The 22,811-nt window shown below is 45.1% G+C and overlaps 1 protein-coding gene across 1 annotated transcript in view; it reads right to left on the bottom strand.

Moving 5' to 3' along the window:
- The window catches only part of SLC13A3 (solute carrier family 13 member 3), a 72,737-nt gene extending 53,004 nt beyond the window's left edge, over positions 1-19,733 (bottom strand). The window contains exon 1 of the mRNA XM_049780519.1: positions 19,460-19,733. Coding sequence (XP_049636476.1) covers positions 19,460-19,570 — 111 coding nt within the window. The 5' untranslated portion in view covers positions 19,571-19,733. The remainder of the gene's footprint in view (positions 1-19,459) is intronic.
- Between the last annotated feature and the right edge of the window lie 3,078 nt (positions 19,734-22,811).

Here is a 22,811-nt window from a genome sequence, read left to right on the forward strand (position 1 = left end):
AAAGAAAGAAAGAAAGAAAGAAAGAAAGAAAGAAAGAAAGAAAGAAAGAAAGAAAGAAAGAAAGAAAGAAAGAAAGAAAGAAAGAAAGAAAGAAAGAAAGAAAGAAAGAAAGCAAGAAAGCAAGAAAGAAAGAAAGCAAGAAAGAAAGAAAGCAAGAAAGCAAGAAAGCAAGAAAGAAAGAAAGAAAGAAAGAAAGAAAGAAAGAAAGAAAGAAAGAAAGAAAGAAAGAAAGAAAGAAAGAAAGAAAGAAAGAAAGAAAGAAAGAAAGAAAGAAAGAAAGAAAAAGAGAGAGAGAGAAAGAAAGAGAGAGAGAAAGAAAGAAAGAGAGGAAGGAAGGAAGGAAGGAAGGAAGGAAGGAAGGAAGGAAGGAAGGAAGGAAGGAAGGAAGGAAGGAAGGAAGGAAGGAAGGAAGGAAGGAAGGAAGGAAGGAAGGAAAGTAGGAAGGAAGGAAGAAAGGGAGCAGTAGACTCATCAAAATCTGTCTTGTCCCATACTCTCTGCCCTCATTGGAACTGATGCAACATTAAAGAACCTCATTAAAACCCACTTTAGACAAGTTCTAAAGACAGAGGGAAAAAGATCACATGTCTCTCCTTTTATTCTGGGGTCAGAATACCCATTACCCAGATTACACTGACAACAATATCAAAGAAAGACTGGATGCCTGGGGAGGCTCAGGGCAACAATGACTGCCTTATAAGACTGTGGTGAATGAATCCACATAATCACCCCAATTACCTATGTCAGCAGCTCAGAAATTGAGGCTAATGCTGAGGAGCCAGAGGGCTATGAATTTCCTACTATGAATGTGCATGGCAAGTCACAGAAGGCTCTGAGCTTGAGTGTTTTCCTCTGTACACAAAGCAAGCATGTGGACAGCCCATAGCATGGGCATGTAAAAGCAATACAAAATATAGTCTTGTCAGGCATAGTAAGACTCCATTTTTCTTTTTCTATGTCCTATGTTCCACATTTCAACAATCAATGTGTGTGTGTATATATACACACACATATATTTTAATGACATTCTCAGAACACAAAAGTGTTGAGTCTGCAACATATTGGGGTTACAATAGTTTTTTTTTCTTTTTAGAGGCACTGGACCACTCTTGACAGTCCAGAAAGGTTAACCCACCTCTATGTTTGGGGTCACTTGAGGTACTCTGGAGATCAGGCAGTACAGGGGATCAACCAAGGTCTGCCATATGCAAGGCAAGAACATTCACCCCTGTACTCTCTCTCTTGTCCTGGAGTTATTCTTTCTCTGACAATGAGTAAATATTTCTTGGCTACCTTGCAGAAATTTAAGCCTACTTGATTTTAGCCTCAGTTGACTTCTTCTTCTTCTTTTTTTTTAACCTGGAAAGTCACAAGATTTTTGATTGTTGCTATTTGACCCTCAAGTTCATTAATGTTACACTATGTGTGATGATAAAAACAACTTTTTTTTTTTTGCCAGAGCTGCTACCTAGGCATTTTGTACAATGCCAGTCTCCTCACAGCAGGGGATAAACACTGAGCGGAGGATCTGGGCTTAGGGGGGCAGCTCTGAGTTCCAGCTTTGCTTTGCTCTTCCTGGGGCATTTTTTTAAAGGAACCTCTTAGAGTTAAGTTGAGAAGAATCACTGGTCTCTGTCTCAATCATGTCAGAATAGGTGTTGGCTGCCCCTTTGCTCCTGCTTTCTTATACTCCTCTCACTTGGACTAGGGGTGACAGTGCCTGTGAATAATAAGTAGGGGATGCACCTCTTCTGTTTGCCTCCAATCAAATGGAGGCAAAGTGAAAGCTTATATGGGGAAGAGATATTCCTTTCCTTGTTTCTTCTGGTCATGCAGTCACATCTGTCTGTTCAGGACTCAATATCCTTATGCTAGTGCATCCCAATGGATTCCTTGATGTGGACTAGTGTCGTCAGCATTTTCTGGGAGACAGGAAGTCTGCATATGTTTTAGCTTAGTTTGGCCTCCATGACATGTTCAGAGAAAGATCCCAATGCTATTCTGTTTCATTTGTTTCACCTTTGTCTCCAACAACACCAATTATGCCAAAGTTGGGCCTCCTTTCTTTTCTACCCTGAACTTTTATATTTTATCCCTTTTTATTCATTCCTTCCCACCTCATTTTTTTCTATGATAGTTTTTCTATCATTCTCTGGGTCATACACTTAATATTTGTCCATTTGGCCATTTATAACAGCACTTTTAAAATAGAATGGTTCCAAGAAAGCTCTTAGAAACAATAAATCGATACAGCAAAGTGGCCAGCTACAAAAACAATACACAAAAATCAGTTGCTTTCCTATATATACAATTAATGAATCCGAGGATAAGGAAGTCAAATAGTCTATTCCATTTAAAATAGTGTCTAAAAACATTACCTTGATACGAGAGACCTATACCACGAAAACTTCAAACTACTTAAGAAAGAAATGGAAGAAGTCCTTAGGATATTAAAAAGCATTCCATGTTTGTGGATTGGAAGAAATTTTTTTAAATATTCAAAATTATCTGGCTGGTCCGATGGCAGTGGTTTATCAGAACTTATTAATGTTAGTATCACAAAAGTTGGTAAATAACCCCCCCCACTGCTCAATTTGACTGGCTTTAAAAAAAAGAAATAAAAAAATTTGAAAATTTTTTTCAAAATAATCATCCTATCCAAACTATTATATAGATTCAATGTAATCCCAATGCATATTCAGGCAATATTATTCTAGGGATTAGGACAGTTAATAATATTTTTGTCAAATCATAAAAAAATGCAGATGGCCAAAACCATATTGAAAAATGAGAAATGAGAAACTGGGATGTATATTATCTCATGACATAACTTGAAGCTGTATTACAAGCCTTAGAGGTCAAAACAGCATGGTACTGGAATAAAGATAGACTCTGATCAACTGGTCAGAATAGAATATCCAATATTATATATGATCAACTAAACTTTGTTGGTTGCTTGTGTTTTCGTTTTTGGGCCCCACCTGGCAGTGGTCAGGAGTTATTCCTGGTTCTTCTCTCAGGGATGGTGCTCAAGGAATATGGGATGCTGTGAATCAAACCCGGGTTGGCCAACTGCAAAGTAAATGCCCTACCAACTGTGTTATTGCTTCAGCCCTGGTCAGATAACTTTTGACTGAGAGCATGAAATAGAAGAGAAAGATAGCCTCTTCAACTAATAGTGTTGGAATAATTGGATAACCACGTGTAAGAAATTAAAGCTAAGTCCATATCTCACACTTCGCACAAAATTCAATTCAAGGTCAGAGACCTTGGTATCAGATATGAATCTATAAAGTACAATTGAGGAAAATATAGGCAGATTGCTTCAAGACCTAGACCTCAAAGGAATTTTCAACAATATGATGCCATTGGCAAAGATACAGAATCATAACTAAATAAATGAGGCTACATCAAACTAAAAAGTTTCTGTATGGTAAGGGAAACACGGACACAGACTAAGAAGACTGCTAATTGTGCAGGAAAATATTTGCACTCAACACATCAGGTAAAGGGTTGCTATTAAGAATAATATATAGGGCCAGAGCAGTGGCATGAGCCTTAAGGCGTCTGCCTTGTGTACACTAGCCTAGGACAGACAGCATTTCCATCCACCAAGCCAGGAGCTATTTCTGAACACATAGCCAGGAGTGACCCCTGAGTGTCACCAGGTGTATCCCAAAAAGCAAAACAAAAAGGAATATATAAAGTACTCACAAAGATCAACACCACCACCAACAACAATAACAGAAAAACCTAAAAGCTTCATAAAAAATGAGAAAGGAAATGAACATCTTCTCTGAGAGAAATCAACAGATGGCCAACAGACACAAAAAATGTTAATCAGCATTTATCATTAAGGAAATCCAAATCAAGATGACAATGAGATATCATCTTACACCAGTGAGAAAGACACATGTCAAAAATACTGGGAACAATCTTTTTGGTGGGGATATGGTTTAATCTCTATGGGAAATAGTATGGAGGGTTCTAAGAATTAAACTCAGAATTGAGCTGCCATCTGACTCAGAAATTTCACTATAGGGTATCTATCCCCAAGAGAGAAAAACATTCATTCAAAAGAAAGTATATACACCCTTATTCACTGCAGCACTCAGTATAATGGAAACAACCAAGATGCTCAACAAAGATGAGTGGATCATGAAGATGTGGTATATACATACAATGGAATACTACATAACTGTAAGGAATGATGAACTCATGAAATTTGCTGCACTATGGATGAAACTGGAAGATATTATCTTAAATTAAGTAATCTAAAAGAAGGATCAGCACGTGATGACATCATTTATATGTGGTATTTAGAATAATAGTTTAAAGGAGAGATACCTAGATCACCCTTGGTCCCATAGAATAGGGAAGAGAAGGGAAGAAATAAAGTGGAATGGAGGAGGGAAAGACAGATGAGAAGTAATAGGTATTGGAAGTCAAGGGGATGCAGGTACATTAGTGTGGTTAAGGAATGATGACCTAAATATCCAACCACAGAGTCAATAACACTGAAATGACAAGACCCAATCTTTAATAACCAAACTTTAAAGATGCCTATTAACATGTTAGGCTGGGAGAATGGGGTATGGGAGGGAACCTGAGAATGCAGGTGGAGGAAATTTGACACAGCTAATGGGATTAGTGCTGGAACTTTGTATGCCTAAACCTCAACTATGAATAATTTTGTAAATCATGTTGCTTTAATAAAAAAAATTTAAAAATAGGGCCAGAGTGGTGGCACAGATGTAGGGTATTTGCCTTGCATGGGGCTGACCTAAGACAGACCATGGTTCAACCCCCAGGTGTCCCATATGGTCCCCCAAACCAGGAGCTATTTCTGAGCACAGAGCCAGGAGTAACCCTTGAGCATCACCAGGTGTGGCCCAAAAACCAAAAAAGTTTTTTTTTTAAATAAAAACCTGGCTCTACTTTTCTTAATGCTAGAACATTGTTGTGTTGATTTTTGTATGTACGTTTTTGCCTTTTGAGTCACAGCAAGGATACTGAAGGTTTAATCCTGGTCTAGCACTCAGGGGTCACTCATGACAAGGCTGGGGGAATATATAGGATGACAGAGATTGAACTTGGCTTTGCTGCATACAAGGCAAGCTTGCTTAGCTGTAGTATCCTGTACTATCTCTCCAGTCCCTAAGTTATTAACAAACAATTTTTTTTAATTTTTTTATTTTAAATTATGAGAACAAAAGATGCAAAGAAAGAGGACAAGGTAAAGTTACAGTGGAAGGACAATCACCCATAACATAATTCTCAGAAGAAGTCCCCTTGCTTGATATCTTAACTTTGAACTTTCAGCCAAAGAACATTAAGATAAATAAAACAGAATCCATGTACAATTACTTTGTCCCTCAAGTCCCCAGATTGTAACACATTATAATATTTCTTAACAGCACACAAGGCAATCTAAAGCCATAAAACTTACATAACTCCTTAAACATTAGAGGCATAGTATTTTTTTACATTTCCATGTACATGCATATTAGCTTAAGTTAACCTCAAATTTTAAGTGGGTGCTTTTTTAAGGATTAGAGTCAAAGGAGCACAGTAAAAATGGTGTTAGAGTGGCAAATTGTTGTTTGCATAGGCCCACCAAAATATGAGAGGCATGGAAAGGAATAACCTTGGCCTAAATACAAAGAGATCCTACCCCTGAAGTTTCCTGGCATAAGACCAACTCTAATTAACAAACAATTTTAACAAATAATGTCCTATGTTTCAGTCTCATTTTTATCCTTTTATTTCAGATATGGAAACTTTTGAAAAAAGGCCATTACATCTTTTTTTATGGGGGGGGGTTAGTTTTGGTTTTGAGGTTACACCCAAGTGGTGCTCAGGGGTTACTCCTGGCTCTGTGTTCAGAAATTGCTCCTGGCAGGTACAGGGAACCATATGGGATGCCGGAATTCGAACCACCATCCGTCCTGGATGGGTTGTTTGCAAGGAAAATGCCCTACCACTGTGCTATCTCCAGTTCCAACATCTTTGTTCTTATCATTCACCAAAAAATATACATGCAGTAGCCTCTTTAAGTTTATCACATTGCTTTTCTTCCAGTATCAATTCTTGATTTGCTCTTTTATTTTCCTCCCTTTTTAGCCTTTTTTTTTTCTTTTTTGTAGGTCCCAGGTTGGCTACTGATCACAGTATTGGGGTCGATCTCCTAAGAGTGGTTTTAATTTAGAGGGCTGGGTAGCAGGTGTGCACGCATTAGCTGTTTCTCAGCTGTGCTCTGAAACGGTCTGAGGCCATAGGTTTCATGTGGAGATGAAGTGTGAAGAAACAGCCAGGGCACCGTTCTTTGATATCTGTTAGCTTTTATGTCTCTTACTGAGAGCAGCAGCTCAGTAGGTGTCATTCCTCTTTCTCTCTGACATCCTGGTCAGTACCAAGTGCCTTCAATTTTCCTTGTCCTGCTCATCTGAGCTCTGTACTGTCACTTACAACCCAGGGACCCTCTCTGGCCTGAAATCACTTTTGGTTGTGATGATTGGGAGGGTCATATTGGTAGGGACTAGGGATGCTGCTGACCACTTGACAGTACTCACAGCCATCTCTCACAGAGATTTACTCATTCCTTACAGTGGAGCTGCCAATAGCCAGACTGAGATCTAATCCCTCAGACAAAGAAGGAAAAGACTGCCTAAAGAGGTGACGTGCCTTGTCTGAGGAGACACAACATACCAGAAGTAGACTTGATTCCATATTTATTCAGAGATACAGACTTGATTTATTTTTTTCTTTAACCACATTTCATTGTCAACAGAGTTGGGAATAAGGTTGGGGAGAGATTGAGGCCCGAGAATGGAAGAGCTTGAAGGAAACCCCTCCTCACCTTTGATCAGTGTTCTCACCAGCCCTTTCCAAAAACACAGACATTTCTTCCAGGGAAATCCACAATCCACCTGATCAATCCATTCTTTTGGTGCATGCACATGCATTCAGGTGCATGCACAGCCCCACAGAGATAAAAATTTGCAGGCAATGGAAGCACAAAGCACAGGGAGAAGAAAAGGCCTATTGGGTGATTAATTTTAAGTTTTTGAGTCAGGGAATGATCTTCAGGAAAGGGAGAAGAGAGAGAAAAGAGAGAAGAGAAAGAAAAAAGAGAAAAGAGTAAGCAGAGAGAAAAAAGGAAATAGATGAGAGAAAAGAGAAAGATAAAAGAGAGAAGAGAAGGAGGGAAGGGAAGGAGAGAGAAAGAGAGAGGAGAAAAGGCAGAAAGAAACAGCAAGAGAGACAGAGAAATAGAGCCTTCCTCCAGCACAAGGTCAGGAGCCTGGGGACCCTCCTCCACATGGCCCTGCCAGGCTCCTGCTCCACCCTCTAGGGCCCAGCAGGCATTTCTGCCAGACTATTGGACCATCACCAGGCTCTCGGCAGGCACCCAGGGCTCTGTGCCAGGCTGACAGCTGGGCTGGCCCATCTGTAGGGAGCTGGACAGAGGCCAAATGCCCACAGTGGTGACCCCTAATGCTGCCTGCTAGAAACCTATTCTCCAGGAGAGTCAGAACCAGGCATGCAGGGAATCCTAAACTCTGGACTCCAGTGAGGCTCAAGACCTGCCTTCAGCCTCTCACAATTAGCTCAGCAGCTTCTGCCAGAGATGGACTCTGGCCTGGCTCCAACCCCAGAACCATGGTAGGGGGTAGGGGGGAAGCAAGCACCACCGTGGGTGGAGTCAGCATCAGGCCAGGTCACTGCTTGGAGTCTCAGCTGTTCACAGAACCATCCTGGGGGCGGGCACAGATGATGGTCATTCTGAGAGGCAGGGATGTGGGGAGCAGGGGCAGGGCCCCCTTGCTTAGGAACTAGAGGAGCCAAAAAATGGCACTTCCTGGGTTCAAAGTCTGCTCTACCACTTTTGTGGTAGAAACTGTGCCTCAGTTTCCTCATTTATTAAATAGAAGTGATAACGACAAGAATTTCAACCTCACGAAGCCAGTGCAGAGTGGCCTGATACGAGGCAAGACAGAGGCCGAGCCTGGCCGAGTCAGCAGTATTTGCCTTCCATACTTCCATGTTTGCCTTCTACCACCCCCAAAGTGGCCCCCATGTTGCTCCCCACATGTGCTCCCCATGGGCCCTCTGATGTGGTACTGATCCCTCAGCCTCTTCACATCAAGAAGTTGTGTCTCAGCAATATGCAAGACCCTGTATGTATCTGCAATATGACAGAAAGTTGATTATTCTGGGGACCCCAACTCTGGTCCCACTGGGAAAGGTCTGGGGCATACACCATAGGCCTAGACAAAGGACTGTGCCTGGAAGGAGGCAGAACCCAAGAGACACCTGAGGCACAAGGCCTCCACTTGGAAAGAGAGGTTTGGAGGCAAAGCCTCCATTGGAAGAAACTGGTTCATTGTGTAGAGCTTCAGTTAAGTGAGAGAGAGTGAGAGAGAGAGAGAGAGAGAGAGAGAGAGAGAGAGAGAGAGAGAGAGAGAGAGAGAGAGAGAGAGAGAGAGAGAGAGAGAACCCAGGGCATGTGAGGTAGCCTATTGGAAAGTTCTGCTGAGTGGGGTATGTATCTCCCTGCACCTGTATCTCTTTCCAGCTCTGCAGCTGACATTATGCACACCTCAGGTGGAGTCAATTTTCACAAGTCCCCCCTCATAAGACTCAGACACTGATGTAACCACCTCTGCAGTCCCCAATCTTTGTGTGGCTCAATCTGCCACGCCCCAAGACTGTATGTGAGGACTGGCATGCTGCTATTTCTGAAGGATTCCTGTCCCTCACACCTCCCAAAACACTGTCACTTGTGTGTCTGACCAAAAGGAATGACAGTCCCATCTCCAAAGCCTGTGACAGGCCTCTCCAAGTTGACCCTATAATTGTGGGCTAGCAGATGAAGACACAAAGGGGACCAGGCTAAGCTGAAGGGGAGCATTTTCAGCTATTCAGAATCTAGAAGCCACAGATCTTGACCTGATTCCTCTGCCTCCCTCCTGGATCCAACTACATCTGAGCAGCAGACAGAGGTGCTCAAACTCAGGAGAGGGAAGAGGAAAGAGTAAAAAGGGAGTAAAAAAGGAAACCTGCTACACATACTTCGCTACACATACACACAGTGACCAATGATCCCTGTTTCTTGGAAGAGGCCAGTGCTAGATGCCTGAACTCATTAGCAGATGTGGTGACAGGTTCAAGGTCTGGAAGATGTTCATGAAAAGTGCTCTGGGGAAGTTCACAACTCACTAATCATTCATGAGACAGAAGTGGGTAGAGGGAGGGTGAGCCCTCAGCTGGAGGAGGGTGGAACACATTGTTCCAACACCCTAGTTGACCCCTCCAATCCCATCTCTCTCTGGGCATCATCACCCCATGAGTCCAGATAGTCTCCTCTCACTGCTTCTGCTCATGACAATGACCCCATCACCCTAATCTGTGGAGGGCAGCACTATTGGATCCTTCCTAGGCTGATGGCCCTTGGCTATCATGGCCCTGGATGGTGGGGTGTAGGTAGTTGGCCTGAACACTGAGGAAGAACATGTGACATGTCCCCAGCCCTACCCAAGGGCCTTTGCTCTTGCTACACCACAACTAAAAAGGATTTTCTTTACAGGAACTCGAGGTTTCACTCCACATTTTTTCTCTGCTTTCCTTCAGGCATGTGCTTCAATATAATTTCTTTTATATTCAAAATTCTTTTTCCATGAAACCTGTGTGCCTCTAGAGTCACATCCTTCTCTGCACTCCAAGACACCCCCACTCTAATTCCATCATGGGATATGAGAGATCTGAAGGACCTATTCATTTGCTTTTATTGTCAGCCTCCTCAAATGTCAGCTTAGAATGCAAGCCTCAATTCTTTCTAGAGAGTCTTCTCCACCCTGAGCAGCAGCCAGGCCTTGGAGCTTGGGATCTTGTGCAGTAACCATCACTGCAAATATAGCTGGATGCAGAGGAGAAATGGGGAGACACTTTGCTCCTGTGTCACATGAACAAAACAGCCTCTGGGTGCCAAGTGTGTGTGTGGGGGGAGTTGGCACACGAGACAGACAGGATTCTGTGCAGCCCCCTCTCAGGTTCCCTGTAGCTCCCACAGTGAGTGGTTTCCTTGATGCCCACACATGCAGCAGGTAGCCCAGAGACAGACGAGGAAAATGAGGCTGGGAGGGGAGACCTGTTCACCCAGAGATGTATTGGGCTTCTTTATCCTCGCTCAGTCCACAACGTATCCCACATGCCCACCATTCCTCCCAACTTCATAGGTACTGGGGTCCTCCCTACCCTGACTGGCCTATGCCTTAGGACTGCCACTCATCTAAGACTCTTCTGCTCTTACATACCCACCCCAAGGCCCTCCCAAAGTCCTGGCTGGTGATGTTTTCAAGCCCTTTTGGCAGGGACATTCCTGAATACAGTACTCATTTCCCAGGCCTCCAGGATCAGCTTCAGGCTGAGAGTAAGCACCAGGAGGGAACTTTCATGGGAGCCTTCATATTCACATGGGACTAGTGCCCCTAGGAGATAAGATCTTTTCCCTCTTAGAGCAGAAGAAATGGAGACTCTGAGAACCTAGGACCTACACAGAGAGAAAAAGGAGGCAATCAAGCACTTCCAGACATTTGGCTCTAAGGGTAATACTATTACTTCTGAGAGTATCATCAGTACTATTATTATGGCTAGTACCATCATTACTATTACTGCTATACTACCATCAGTACTATTACTGCTACTGGTACCATCAGTATAACTCTTGATAGTATCATCAGTACTACTGCTATTGCTACCATCAGAGTGAATATTCCTGGTGTTTCTGTGGTCCAGGTACAGCCCAGGATATTTTAGGTTATGAAGCAAGTTACATGGCAAGCCCAGGAGCTGGGTCCCCTCAGCCCTAACCTTACAGAGCAGGAAACTCTGTATCCATAACGCTAAGTGCTTTGCCCCAGGTCATACATCCAGGAAGTGAGAGAGGATGAACAGCTTTCCGGAAGCCTAGTCCTAGAGAGCATATTCTTGTGATGCTGCCTGCGCACTTCCTTACTCCAATTTAGAAAGTGATTCTGGGGACACACCAGTCCAGGGATTCCATAAAGGAATCTTGTAAGAAATATGAGACTGAGGGGCGGCCAAAGAAGAAAAATATCTGAAGTAAGAAATGATCAAACTTTGCAGAAAGTGGGAGATCCCACCAGTACAGGCCCATTTCCCTCTAGTACTTTGAAGGGCTCAGGCAAGGTGCTGCATCCAGACTTTACCAGGCTCCCCCACACCTGAACACCTCATAACTTCCAGGCTTATGCATCACAGACCATGCCCTGTCTCACTTCTCATTCAAGGGTTCGCTAAATGCTGCTGAAATATGCTCATTTTAGGCCCCAAGAGGCTGCTGACAGCTCCCATCCTTCCAGGAGAAGTCTAGAAGGCAGGAAGGAAGTAGTTAAAAAGAGCAGGGCAGGGCCAGAGCAATCCTACAGAAGATGGAACTTTTCACGAGACCTAATCCTCAGTGATCTATATGGTCCCGAGCACTGCCAGGAATGATTCCTGAGTACAGAGCCAAGAGTAATGCCTGAACATCTCTAGGTATGACCCCCCTAAACAAAAGCAAACCAAAAAAGGAATGGGGCTTGTTTTCCTTCCCTCTCCCCTTTCTGAAGCTTTGGGGTTCAGGAGGCAGCCCCAAAGCTGGTCAGAGAAAGGTACTTACTGCCTCAGGGGCCCTCAGGCTGTGGGTGGCAGCAAACAAGGCTCCTCTTGTTTCTCCCAACCAGGGGCAGCCTGTGCCCTGGATCTGCCTGCTGAGAGCCCAGTGGGCAGCAGGACGGGCAGCTGCAGCTGCAATTGGAACCATAGCTGGAGCTGAAGGCAGGCTCTGAACAGATGGGGGCACTGGGGCCAGTGATCCTGGTCCCTAGCACCCTCATTTCCAAAAGCCTCCCACCACGACTCCAAGAGCCATCTGGCAACTACTTCCTTCTGGGCCTCCAATTTCTTCACAGAAAGAGGAAATGCAATTGTGCCAGCCACAGGTTTGAAAACCAAGGCACTTCTGATCATGGGACCCAGGAACTCTGTTGTGGGGCCACTGTGTACCTCAAAGGATGTCCCATAAACTACCTCTACCTCTACCTACTACATGCTAATAGCCCCTCCATCAGTGTCACAATATCTGACACTGTTGAGGTTGGGGAGGGGGGACAAAAATGTTTGAGACATTCCAGGATCCAGAGAACCATGAGTGCTTTGGCCCTAGAGAGAAACTGCAGCTGTGATCTCTTCATAAATGCCATCCATATCTAGATGAGGAAACTGAGGCATTGAGGGGTTGATACAGCAGACCCCAGGTCATACCATTGGTTGAAAGACCAGGATTGGCATCCAAGTAGTCAAACCCAAGCTCCTACCATTGTACTGGAGTGCCCAGGTGAGCATCTGTTCTTCAGAGAACACCGTAAGATGTCTAAAGTCCTATTTCACTGCCTAAATGGTCCCACTTATCATTTGGGGAGCCTCTTTGGGGTTCCTCCAGTCATTCTAGCAACATTGCTCCCTGCCTACTTTGGCCTCCGTGGAACTAGGGACAAGGAAAGTGAAACTTCCTTGGGGTCTGAGACTGTAAATGGGCCTGAGCTATGTGCTACATTTTTCTCTATGTACTCTGATCTCTAAGCATATTTATAAGATGCTGGTTCCTGAGTATTTTTATGGTCTATTTGCACAAATCTGAGAATCTTTTCCTATGTGTTGCCAGTCTCTAAGCATCTTGCTCTATGGGCAGCTGATCTCTGAGCATCCTAATCCATGAGCTGATGGTACCTTCCACTCTTGCTCTCCTCTTCATCAAACAGATCCCTCGGCTCTTGCTGCTATTGCAATATATGATTCATGACTTACTTGTCCAGGCTGTTCACTGCAAAACCACAAGCCCACTGATTTCAAAGACTTCTTCTTTCATCTTTTTTCTCTTGCTGCAAATGTCCTTGCCCAGCTTCCCTGGATGTAAGCAGGATAGTAACTCCTTAACTTATGATGACACTGTTGTACTTAACCTCCAATGTTATTGCTATACTTGATGCCAATGACTGCACTATCTCATGCTAGATTAAAAATCATATGCCTGGGGCCAGAGAAATAGCACAGCAGTAGAGCATTTGCCTTGCATGAGGCCGACCCGGGAGGGATCAGGTTCAATTTCTGGGATTCCATATGATTCCCCAGCCTGCTGAGGGTGATTTCTGAGAGTAGAGCCAGAAGTAACTTCTGAAAAAAAAAAAAAGAAGTAACTTCTGAACGCTGCTGGGTGTGGCCCAAAAACTAGCCAATCAATCAATAAATAAATAAAGGTAGAAAAAAAGAAATCATATGCCCACAGATGCTCTACAATAGGGCTCTTGGAACCCCCGATCCTGGCCAGGACCTTCAGGTGCTTTGCCAGTGGAGTGTTCCTTATTTCCTTATTTCAGTGCTTGATTAAATGAATTTGCCCACTCACACAATGAGCACACTCTGCAAATAAAGTGCTAGGGCTTGGACCCCAGCTTCAGTACCCACAAGTCTTCAGAGCTTGAGCAAGTGACCAAACCATTCTGGGCTCGGCTTCCCCACCAGACCCACTTCATGAGGAACCTACACAGCTTGTGCTAGGCCTGACACTTATCAAGTGTGAAAGGGTGTTGGCAAGGACTTCTAGAAGACCTCTGAGGTACAAAAGGAGGACATGATAAGGAATTGCTGCAGAATGTCAATAAATTAAATTCAAATAGAATTCACCTCCTCTAGCCCATGCCAGCAGGAAGTTTCATATGGTTGAAATCAAAAACCTCACATCAGATGCTGATGCTCCCAGGAGAGAAAAGCAAAAGGGACCTTTCTGGCCTCCAAGCCCTTCTTGAGTCTGTGAGCGCCTCAATCACTGTTCTCATTTGCATAGGATCTTTCTTATTGGCTGGCCATGCACAGGTTTGTTTCCATTGACTGCCCCTGCCCAAGTTCATTCTCATTGGCTGCCCCTGTCCAAGTGGATTCCAGGGACCAACAGGTAAAGTCTGGCAAACTCCTTATTTTGTAGGTATTCATGACAGAGAGGCATATTTTGCATACCTACTATGCCCGAACACCTTCCAAGGAAACTGAGCCAGTAGGTTTCCTTATATCAAGGATGCAGATGGGTAAATCAAGGCTCAGCAGAAGAGACACATATTAAACATGGGAAAAGGTGGGAGGATTGCTGGGTGTACAGGGAGGTGACCTGGCTCTGGCCCTGGACAGCTCAAGTCAGATAAAGGTGCTGACTCAGTGTCTCTATGGCCTGTACTAGAATCCTACTCAGTCCAGAGGGCATGTCCTGTGGCGTGAGGTCAAGAAACGCGAGCTTGCTCCCTGCAGCAGCGCCAGAAAGTGCACTGGCCTGTTTATGCACCTGGCATGAGGACAGGCCAGCGGAAAGTTGGCCAGACCTCAGAGCAGCGTCCGAAGTTGAGGGGCCTGGGTGGACAACAGGTCAGGCGGGGTGGGGGGGCGGCCACCCAGGGGACAAGGGAATGTTCAGGGAGTCCTGGGTTGCAAAAGCTTGGGAAAGCCCCCTCCATGCCCACTCTGGGCCTCAGCCTCTCCAGTTGAAAAAGTGAGAGAAAAACACCCAAAAGTGGATGGCAGGTGGATCCAGAAAGACCACGTGCTCTGAAGTCAAGGCTTTCAAAGTTCAGATCCAAACTCATTCATGTAGTGCCGGTTCACGAAACACTCACTACGAGTATGATAATGTCCCAGGCACTACAGGTGCCACAGAGAACGAGAGAGACACAGGCCTGACCTTTGTGTGTGTGTGTGGGGGGGGGGGTTTGGGGTCATACCCGGCAGTGCTCAGGGGTTATTCCTGGCTCCAGGCTCAGAAATTGCTTCTGGCAGGCAGGGGGACCATATGGGGCACCGGGATTCGAACCGATGACCTCCTGCATGACAGGCAAATGCCTTACCTCCATGCTATCTCTCCGGCCCCCACAGGCCTGACCTTAATGTTGCTCACGGCCTCTTGGAAGGGGGCACACAGAACAAACTATCATTTCCCACAGAGGTAAATAAAGCAGGCAGCAATTTCAGCGTGGTTTGTGGAGAGAGAAAAGCAAGTGTTCTTAGGAGGGAGTACTCAGGGAGGACTTCCTGAAGGAGATGCCATGAGGCATGGCCAGGAGGTTCTTGCTACAGAAGATCAGGGTCAAGAGCATTCTAGGTAGAGGGCACAGTCAGATGCCGAGGCAGGAATAAGCACCATAGGTTAAAGACCAAAAGAAAGCCTGGAAGGCTGGAACACACAGAGAGGGTGGAGCATGAAAGGGTAGCAGCAATCATTGGCTCCAACCTTGGATGCATTGGGATGTCTTCGGTCCTTGCTGACTCCCCCATCAATGTCAGCTCCTCTTAGGGTTATCCATTTCCTTGACACAGTGACCAATGTACTGTATGCATATTTTTCAAGTGTCATTAAACCAACACCAAGCCCCACTCCCAGTCACTAGTACCCAGGACCACACAACATCTGCCCTGATGTCCCCAGGGCCAGCCCCCACACTGCAGAGCAGGTAATGGTCATCCAGTCCAGCCTCTCTTCAGGCTGCTTACCCCTGGTAAAGGTGAGAAACCGGGTTTGCAGCATCACAGGTATATCAGCAGTTTCTAAAAAGGTGAGCACAGGGGCCAAAAAAATAGCACAGTAGGGCATTTGGCATTTGCTTTGCACATGGCCAATCTAGGATGGACCCTGGTTCAAATCTCGGCATCTCATATGGTCCCCTGAGCCTGCAAGGAGTGATTTCTCAGCACAGAGCCAGGAATAACCCCTGAGCACTGCAGGGTATGGACCCCTCCCCCCCAAAAAAAAACAATAATTAAAATAAAATAAAAAAGTGAGCACAAGGTGGCCGAGAGATAGTGCAGTGGGCAGGGAACTTGCCTTGCATGTGGCTAACCAGGGTTCATTCCCTGGCATCCTATACTATTCCCTGATCATCACCTGGAATGATCCCTGAGCACAGAGCCAGTAGTAACCCTAGAGTATCAGCAGGTATGGCCCTAAAACAATACAAAAAAGCCAAAAGATTAGCCCAAACATCCGATCTGATGGCTTTGTGTAACTGACACTATGAACTCACACTATGCCAGGTCATAGTAGTGGTACATGGAATGTGGGTGGGTTAGTCTCACCTGCCTCCTGTGGCACTGTGCACCACCCTGGGGAGCAATCCTGCCTGCATCACCTCCAAACTCTGCTGCAAGCACCCACAACAAGAACAATATGCAAGAACATCTCTGGGCCAGATGATTGGTCCAGCTGACCACAGCTGATCCTGCTTTCCAGGAGTGCCAGAAAGGGGGTTGCTTTTCCTGACAGAATCCTGGGATGGGTGCTCATTTGTGAGCCTGCTTTCACTGTCTATCTGTGACCAGTCTCCAATGGTGAAATCTCAGCACAGTGGCTCTGCGAAACCCTAGAGGTAAACCCCCTCCAGCTGCAGTTTAACTTTCTGCACCCTTGGCTCTACTTGCTGCAAGAGCAGAGATCTCCAGTAGTGCTACAAATTGCAATCACTGCATTCCAGACACACAGCCCACTCCTTTTCACCCCTGCCACCAGCATTCCCTGGCCGAGCAGGCTATAATGTAAGAATTGTTTCCTCCCTTCTGCCCTGCGCATTAACTCCAGCCTCCTGGAGACCAGACCCATTGGTCATCAGTAGACAGGTAGGTATGGATGGGGCCACCCTGCCATCACACAGACACTGATGATATCAGAGCAGAGGCCGCCTTAAGCCATCAAGAAGCAGGAAAATCAGAACCCCAAGGGGCATATAACAAGGGTGCAGGAGTCCTGGTCTAACAGCAGCAAGTTGACAAATGCTGTAGGAAACTTTAGGTACAATTCCACCACATTGGTGGTCCTGAGGCATCTCAGAGAGAGGAGAGGAAGTGGCAAGCTGAGAGTAGGGGTGAAGGGAACAGCTACTGAGGGTTCCTGAATAGAAATGACATCACAATGAGAACTTTCTGGTAGCCTTCATTTGTAGAGACTAGTTAAGATGAGAACTGGCTGCTTTGGAACTATGTTTGTTAAGCAAGTCCAGTATTTGCTTTCAATAGATGTCCCAGACCAATAAAAGCAGCAAAGTTCTCTAGGATGCTTATACACACAGGGCACTCAGTGAAGAAACGTGCTGGCTACCAATGTCCAATAATAGACTGTTTCCCATATATCATATATTTCATTTAATATGTATATACTTATAAAGGGGGCTTTAAATGTGCTGCTAGAATCTTGGAGAGTGTGACAGTCTCCCAAGAAGTCAAGTCTGCCTCCTGGGAAGAGGAGGCTCTGGCTTAGTAGCCACTTAAAGTAGCAGTGACATCCAGAACCACATCAAAAGCCCCTGCCTGAGAATCAGAGAACAGAAGAGGCTCTTAAGGAACTGCAAAGAAGGCAAGAATGCGAAGGACAGTGGTTCCAAATAGGTACCCTAATTCCGTCTTCTGGTTTTCCAACAGCCTGTGTGACCTTGAGCAAATCACCCACCTCTGACTGTTCATTTTCTTCCCTATTAGGGATGTGAGGAGCAGTGCACTTCCACGTGTCAACTTTATATGGGTCAAACTCCTTGAGATGGTGCCTTGCACAGAGTAAATGTCACCTCCACTTCCCCAGTTTTCCAGGCCTGAATATATTCAATATACTGGGGTTCAGATGGAGCAGATTTCCATGTAATGCTAATAAAACTTGGGCTTCTGAGGCCTACCAGAGACCTGTTTCAACTTTTGTACTGGTAAATCCATGTGTTTTTTTTTTTTTAAAGGAGCCCCTCAAATCCTACAGTCCTGCATATTTTATGGGGAGAAATGATTCCTTAAGCAATGTTGTCTGGAAGGTTAATTATCTGACTAGCCTGGGGGGTACAACCTAGATCTACTGCGCTCCCAGCTAGCCTATCAGGGCTTGTGGTATATACAGTCTGTCTGTGCCATCATTAAGGCTAGGCATATCTGTATCTGCTTGAGGCCTTTTTCCCTCTGGGTCATCCCTGGGCTGCTAGATCTTGCTAGAATGCAGAGTAGATAGAAGCTCCCAGAAGCCTCTGCGTGTTTCAGCTCATCTTCCCAAGAGTTTGGTCTGACATGTCTCTGGCTACCCTACTACCCACACAACTCACAAAGCAAAGGGGCTTCCATCCCCGTAGTGGCTCTTCAAAGCTAGCCACTTTTCAGACAAAAAGAAAGAGAGACTCAAATAGGGGAAGAGGCTGGTCCAAGGTCTTGAGGCAACCAGCAGAGCAGGGTGGACCATTTCTTATTCCAATACTTAATCTTTCTCTTTTCTTTGACAAGACAGTCAAATAGCTTGGATAATTCCATACTATAGGCCTTAGTTGCATATTAACTTAGATCTCCTGGAACTGCTTGGCTTCTCTTCCTTATTCCCCATGACCAACAAGGGGCTCTTTTTCCAGATAGGCCTCCTTGAATTCCTCTCCCACCTGTCCTGGTCCCTGCGAGGTAATGCACCAAATTACACTTACTTTTTCTGAACATGGAATATCACATGAATGGATGGTGAAGCAATATCCTGTCAGCAGGAGCCCTCCTGGCCTCCCATCATGTCCCAGGTGGACACAGGTGAGAAGCAGGAGAGAGACTAGTGTTACCATGTCTTACAGCTCTCAGCAGGGACTTTGCCCTGACCTTCTAACGCCTTTGGTCATCTAGGGTTTTCCCCGAAAATCCAGAAAAAGTGCCAAGGTCTGGATTCTAAAGAGGCAGTGGGGAAATCCCCACTTGGCACCTTGCTGGAATGATTCTGAGCAAGCTCCTTCATCTCCCTTAAATTCACTTTTTCTTCTCCAGAAAATGGGGAGGGAGAGATTATTCTCATCTGGGGGGCACTGGAAGGATTAAATGGGCAGAGCTCTACTTCTTAGGGACTTTTCAGGAAATTGTGGGCTGTATTGAGCAGATGGAACAGGTGCTTACCTACCAGGCTGTGATTTGGGGGGAGAGCTGCATGCAGGTGCTGCTTTAAGCAGGTGCAACCCTGGGGGTAGTCATGATTATGCTCCCATTTTTTTACAGGTTACCAGGGTCACACAGTTTGGCACTGAGACAAGCTAGTGAAATGCGCCCCGTGCACATCATAGTCTGATGCCATCACGTAAATCCGTGGAATGAGAAGAAGGTTCAGGAGATTTGGGTAGGGTGGGATGGGGGGTCAGGCTCCAAGGCACCCCAGAGAAAGAACAGTAGAGACTGAGGCGCTCAGAGCACACCTGAGTCACCTGGCCACAGGAACGTCCTGGGTACGAGTGAAAGCTGCCTCTACGCTTAAACTCAGTGGGTCTCCTGCATCCCAGGTTCAGGAGCAAGCGGGTCTGATCCACTGCTGATCTGGCTCAGCTTGGGAGGCGAGGGGCGAGACTGAGGGGTGCACCGGCAAAAGAGGCATTACCTTGGGCGGCAGGAAGAAGAGCACCGGCAAGAGTGCGAGCGGCGCGAAGAAGAGCACCAGCAGCCGCCGCACGCTCCACACCTTCTTGGCCACGGCCGCCAGCGCCGCCATCTGCGCGATCGCCCAGCGCGGCGGGCAGCCCGGGACTGCGGGCCCGGGCCCTGCGCCGCCTTAAACCCGGGGGAGGGCCGGGAGGGCACGCGCGGAACCGCCCCCCAGCCGGCTCCTCCCGGAGGAAAAGGGCAGTGTCTGCTCCCCAGGGACCGGGGCAAAGTTAGGGAAAGAAAGGCAGGAGAACTCAGCCGGCCGACGCCCCACCCTCCACACCCCCAGACTCTGCATCCGCTCGCCTCTGAGCTCCCCATCTTTGCAGCACGAAGCTACTAGCTTCACTCTTTCGCTGCCTGGCTGGCCTGGGCTCTATCTGGGGCGTAAAGACTTTGAGAGCAAGAGAACTTTGGCTAACAAGGAAACGGTGCAGCGGGTAGGGCGTTCGCTTTGCACACAGCAACCCGTGTTCGATACCAGGCGCCCCAATTCTGCCAGGAGTAGTCCCTGGGCGCAGAGTCGGGATTAAACACACACACACACACACACACACACACACACACACACACACACACACACACACACACACACACACACACACACACACACCATGTCAATTGAGTCCCTGGGCGCAGAGTCGGGATTAAACACATACACACACACACACACACTCACGCACGCACACACACACGCACACACACACCATATCAATTGAGTCTTAATGAGAAAACTCAGGCCGTGTGCTTGGCCCAGAATAATGATTATGGGCATCTATTACTATTCAAGTGTTTTTCTCCCACGTGGGTCACTTATCTGTAGGCGATCTGCAGGTTGTAACCAAGAGGCACCTTTTCTTCCTCTTGGAGGAATGCATCTGATAAATCCAATGGCTAGATCAGATGATAGTTGCATTCGTTTTTTGCTTTTTTAAAAGTTGTCCTAAAAAATAAAAAAAATAAATAGAAAGAAAGGAAGGAAGGAAGGAAGGAAGGAAGAAAGAAAGAAAGAAAGAAAGAAAGAAAGAAAGAAAGAAAGAAAGAAAGAAAGAAAGAAAGAAAGAAAGAAAGAAAGAAAGAAAGAAAGAAAGAAAGAAAGAAAGAAAGAAAGAAAGAAAGAAAGAAAGAAAGAAAAAGTTGTCCAATTGTTTCCCAGTAGTGTTTACCCCATTTTGCATTTCTAATAATGTCTGAGTGTGCAGGTTTCTCCATATCCTCACCAGCATTTAGTGGTGTCACTTTTTAAATTTTAGTCCTTCTGATGCAGATATGGAGATACCTCATTGTGGTTCTCTCTTTCCCACTCTTTTCATTATCTATAGATCCTCAGAGGTGAAAAAAATCTCTTCTTGTGCTAGCCCAGGTTTTTTTCTTCGTTCGTTCCTTCCTTCCTTCCTTTTTCTTCCTTCCTTCCTTCCTTCCTTCCTTCCTTCCTTTCTTCCTTTCTCTTTCTTTCTTCTTTCTTTCTTGTTTTTGGGTTACACCTGGTGATGCTCAGGGATTATTCTTGGCTCTGTGCTTAGGAATCACTTCCTCCTGGCAGTACTTGAGGGCCATATGGGAAGCCAAGCCTCAAACCCTGGTGGGCTTCATGCACTGCTGAGTCTGACCCTTCCCCCTTCCCCACCAACAAAGCACAAAAGTGATCATTCTAACATGGGTCTTAGTCAAAAAGGACTAATATTCGTGGTCAGAATAGTAACACTGCATTTGCCTTGTACATGGCTAACCCAGGTTCAGTCTCCAGCACCATTAATGGTCCTCAAGCCCCTATTGAGTGCAAAGCCAGGACTGAGTTCCAAGTATTGCCAGATGTGCCCCCCCCCAAAAAAAAAGCACTAATTTTCACCTTTGTAGTGTTTCATAATGTTTCTTATCAAATCAAAAAACATTGAATCAGGGTATTCCCATTATCAAAGTTTTCCTCCTTCCACCCCTGTTCCCAGCTTGCATTCCATATCCCTCTCCCTTACCCCCTGGGCTGCTAATATAAGTGACCCCCTCTGTGTCTACCTTGTTGTAGATTGGGTATCAATTCTTTTGTCATTAGCTTTGGATTTGGTGTTAGAGTCCAATCATTTTTTATTACTCCTTAGTGATCATACAATGCTTGGTCTTGGTTCCTTTCCTTATATCCCCCCTCAATTTGAGAGGTGGAGCAAGATGGTTCAAGTTATGTGATTCGTTTGAAGAGAAGAAAAGCAATAAAATGGGGTAAAAATCAAGCAAGCTGAAAATGGGCGGAGTCCTTAGAGGCTCTCAACATCAGTTTGAGAGAAGAAAGGGGAAAAGGAAGAGAAACATCAATCACAGCAATACAAAAAGAAAAATCAAACAAAAAATCCAATGAGCACTACAGCAATAAAGACAAGCACCGTATAATAACCATGGTCCTGAAATAAAAACAAAACGAAGTGCAGAAAATAATGAAAACAATAACAAAATGAAAGATTAAAAAATAAGTAAGTAAATAAAATAAATAAATTAAATAAATTAAAAAACTATGTTGTGCTGTTTTTTTTTCCCACAGAGGCACAGTAAATATTGGTGAAATTAGAGAGAGAATTCCCTTGGCCTAAGAGATACAGAGTTTCTCCGCCCTTGAAGTATACTGTCATGAGAATAACTAGACTCCTTGCATTTTCATTTAGTCTCCCCTAGACCCTCTGTGGTGTATGGAAGATATCTGCTTCGTCATGGGTGATAAAATCAGGCCTCTGTATCTAGAGACCTTGGTATCTGCACAGGTCAAGAAATGAAGCTTGGGGCCGGAGAGATAGCACAGCGGTGTTTGCCTTGCAAGCAGCTGATCTAAGCTGACCTAAGGTGGTTGGTTCGAATAACGAATAAAGGTGTCCCATATGGTCCCAGGTACCTGCCAGGAGCTATTTCTGAGCAGATAACCAGGAGTAACCCCTGAGCACCACTGCCAGGTGTAGCCCAAAAACCAAAAAAAAAAAAAAAAAAAAAAAAAGAAATGGAGCTTAAGGACACCACCATTTTTTGAGTTTTAGTAGGCAATGGATTTTATTAATTTTTGCATCAACTGATATAATTTTCTTTAGCTTATTAATATGGTGAACTATGCATTGATTAATTTTCAGATACTGAATCAGCTCTGTATTTCTGGAGTAAATGCCACTTGGTCATACTGTATCAACATATTTTAATTTTGTCAAATTTTGCTAGTGTCTTACTGAGGATTTTTGCATCTATAATCATGAAGGTTGCTACATGCTTCATGCTACTTTCTATGCCTGTTGTCTATTTTCTGGTGTTGTTATCTGGATAATGCTAATCTCATGAAT

Source organism: Suncus etruscus, chromosome 9 (genome assembly GCF_024139225.1).
Source record: "Suncus etruscus isolate mSunEtr1 chromosome 9, mSunEtr1.pri.cur, whole genome shotgun sequence".
In the NCBI taxonomy this organism is placed as follows: domain Eukaryota; kingdom Metazoa; phylum Chordata; class Mammalia; order Eulipotyphla; family Soricidae; genus Suncus; species Suncus etruscus.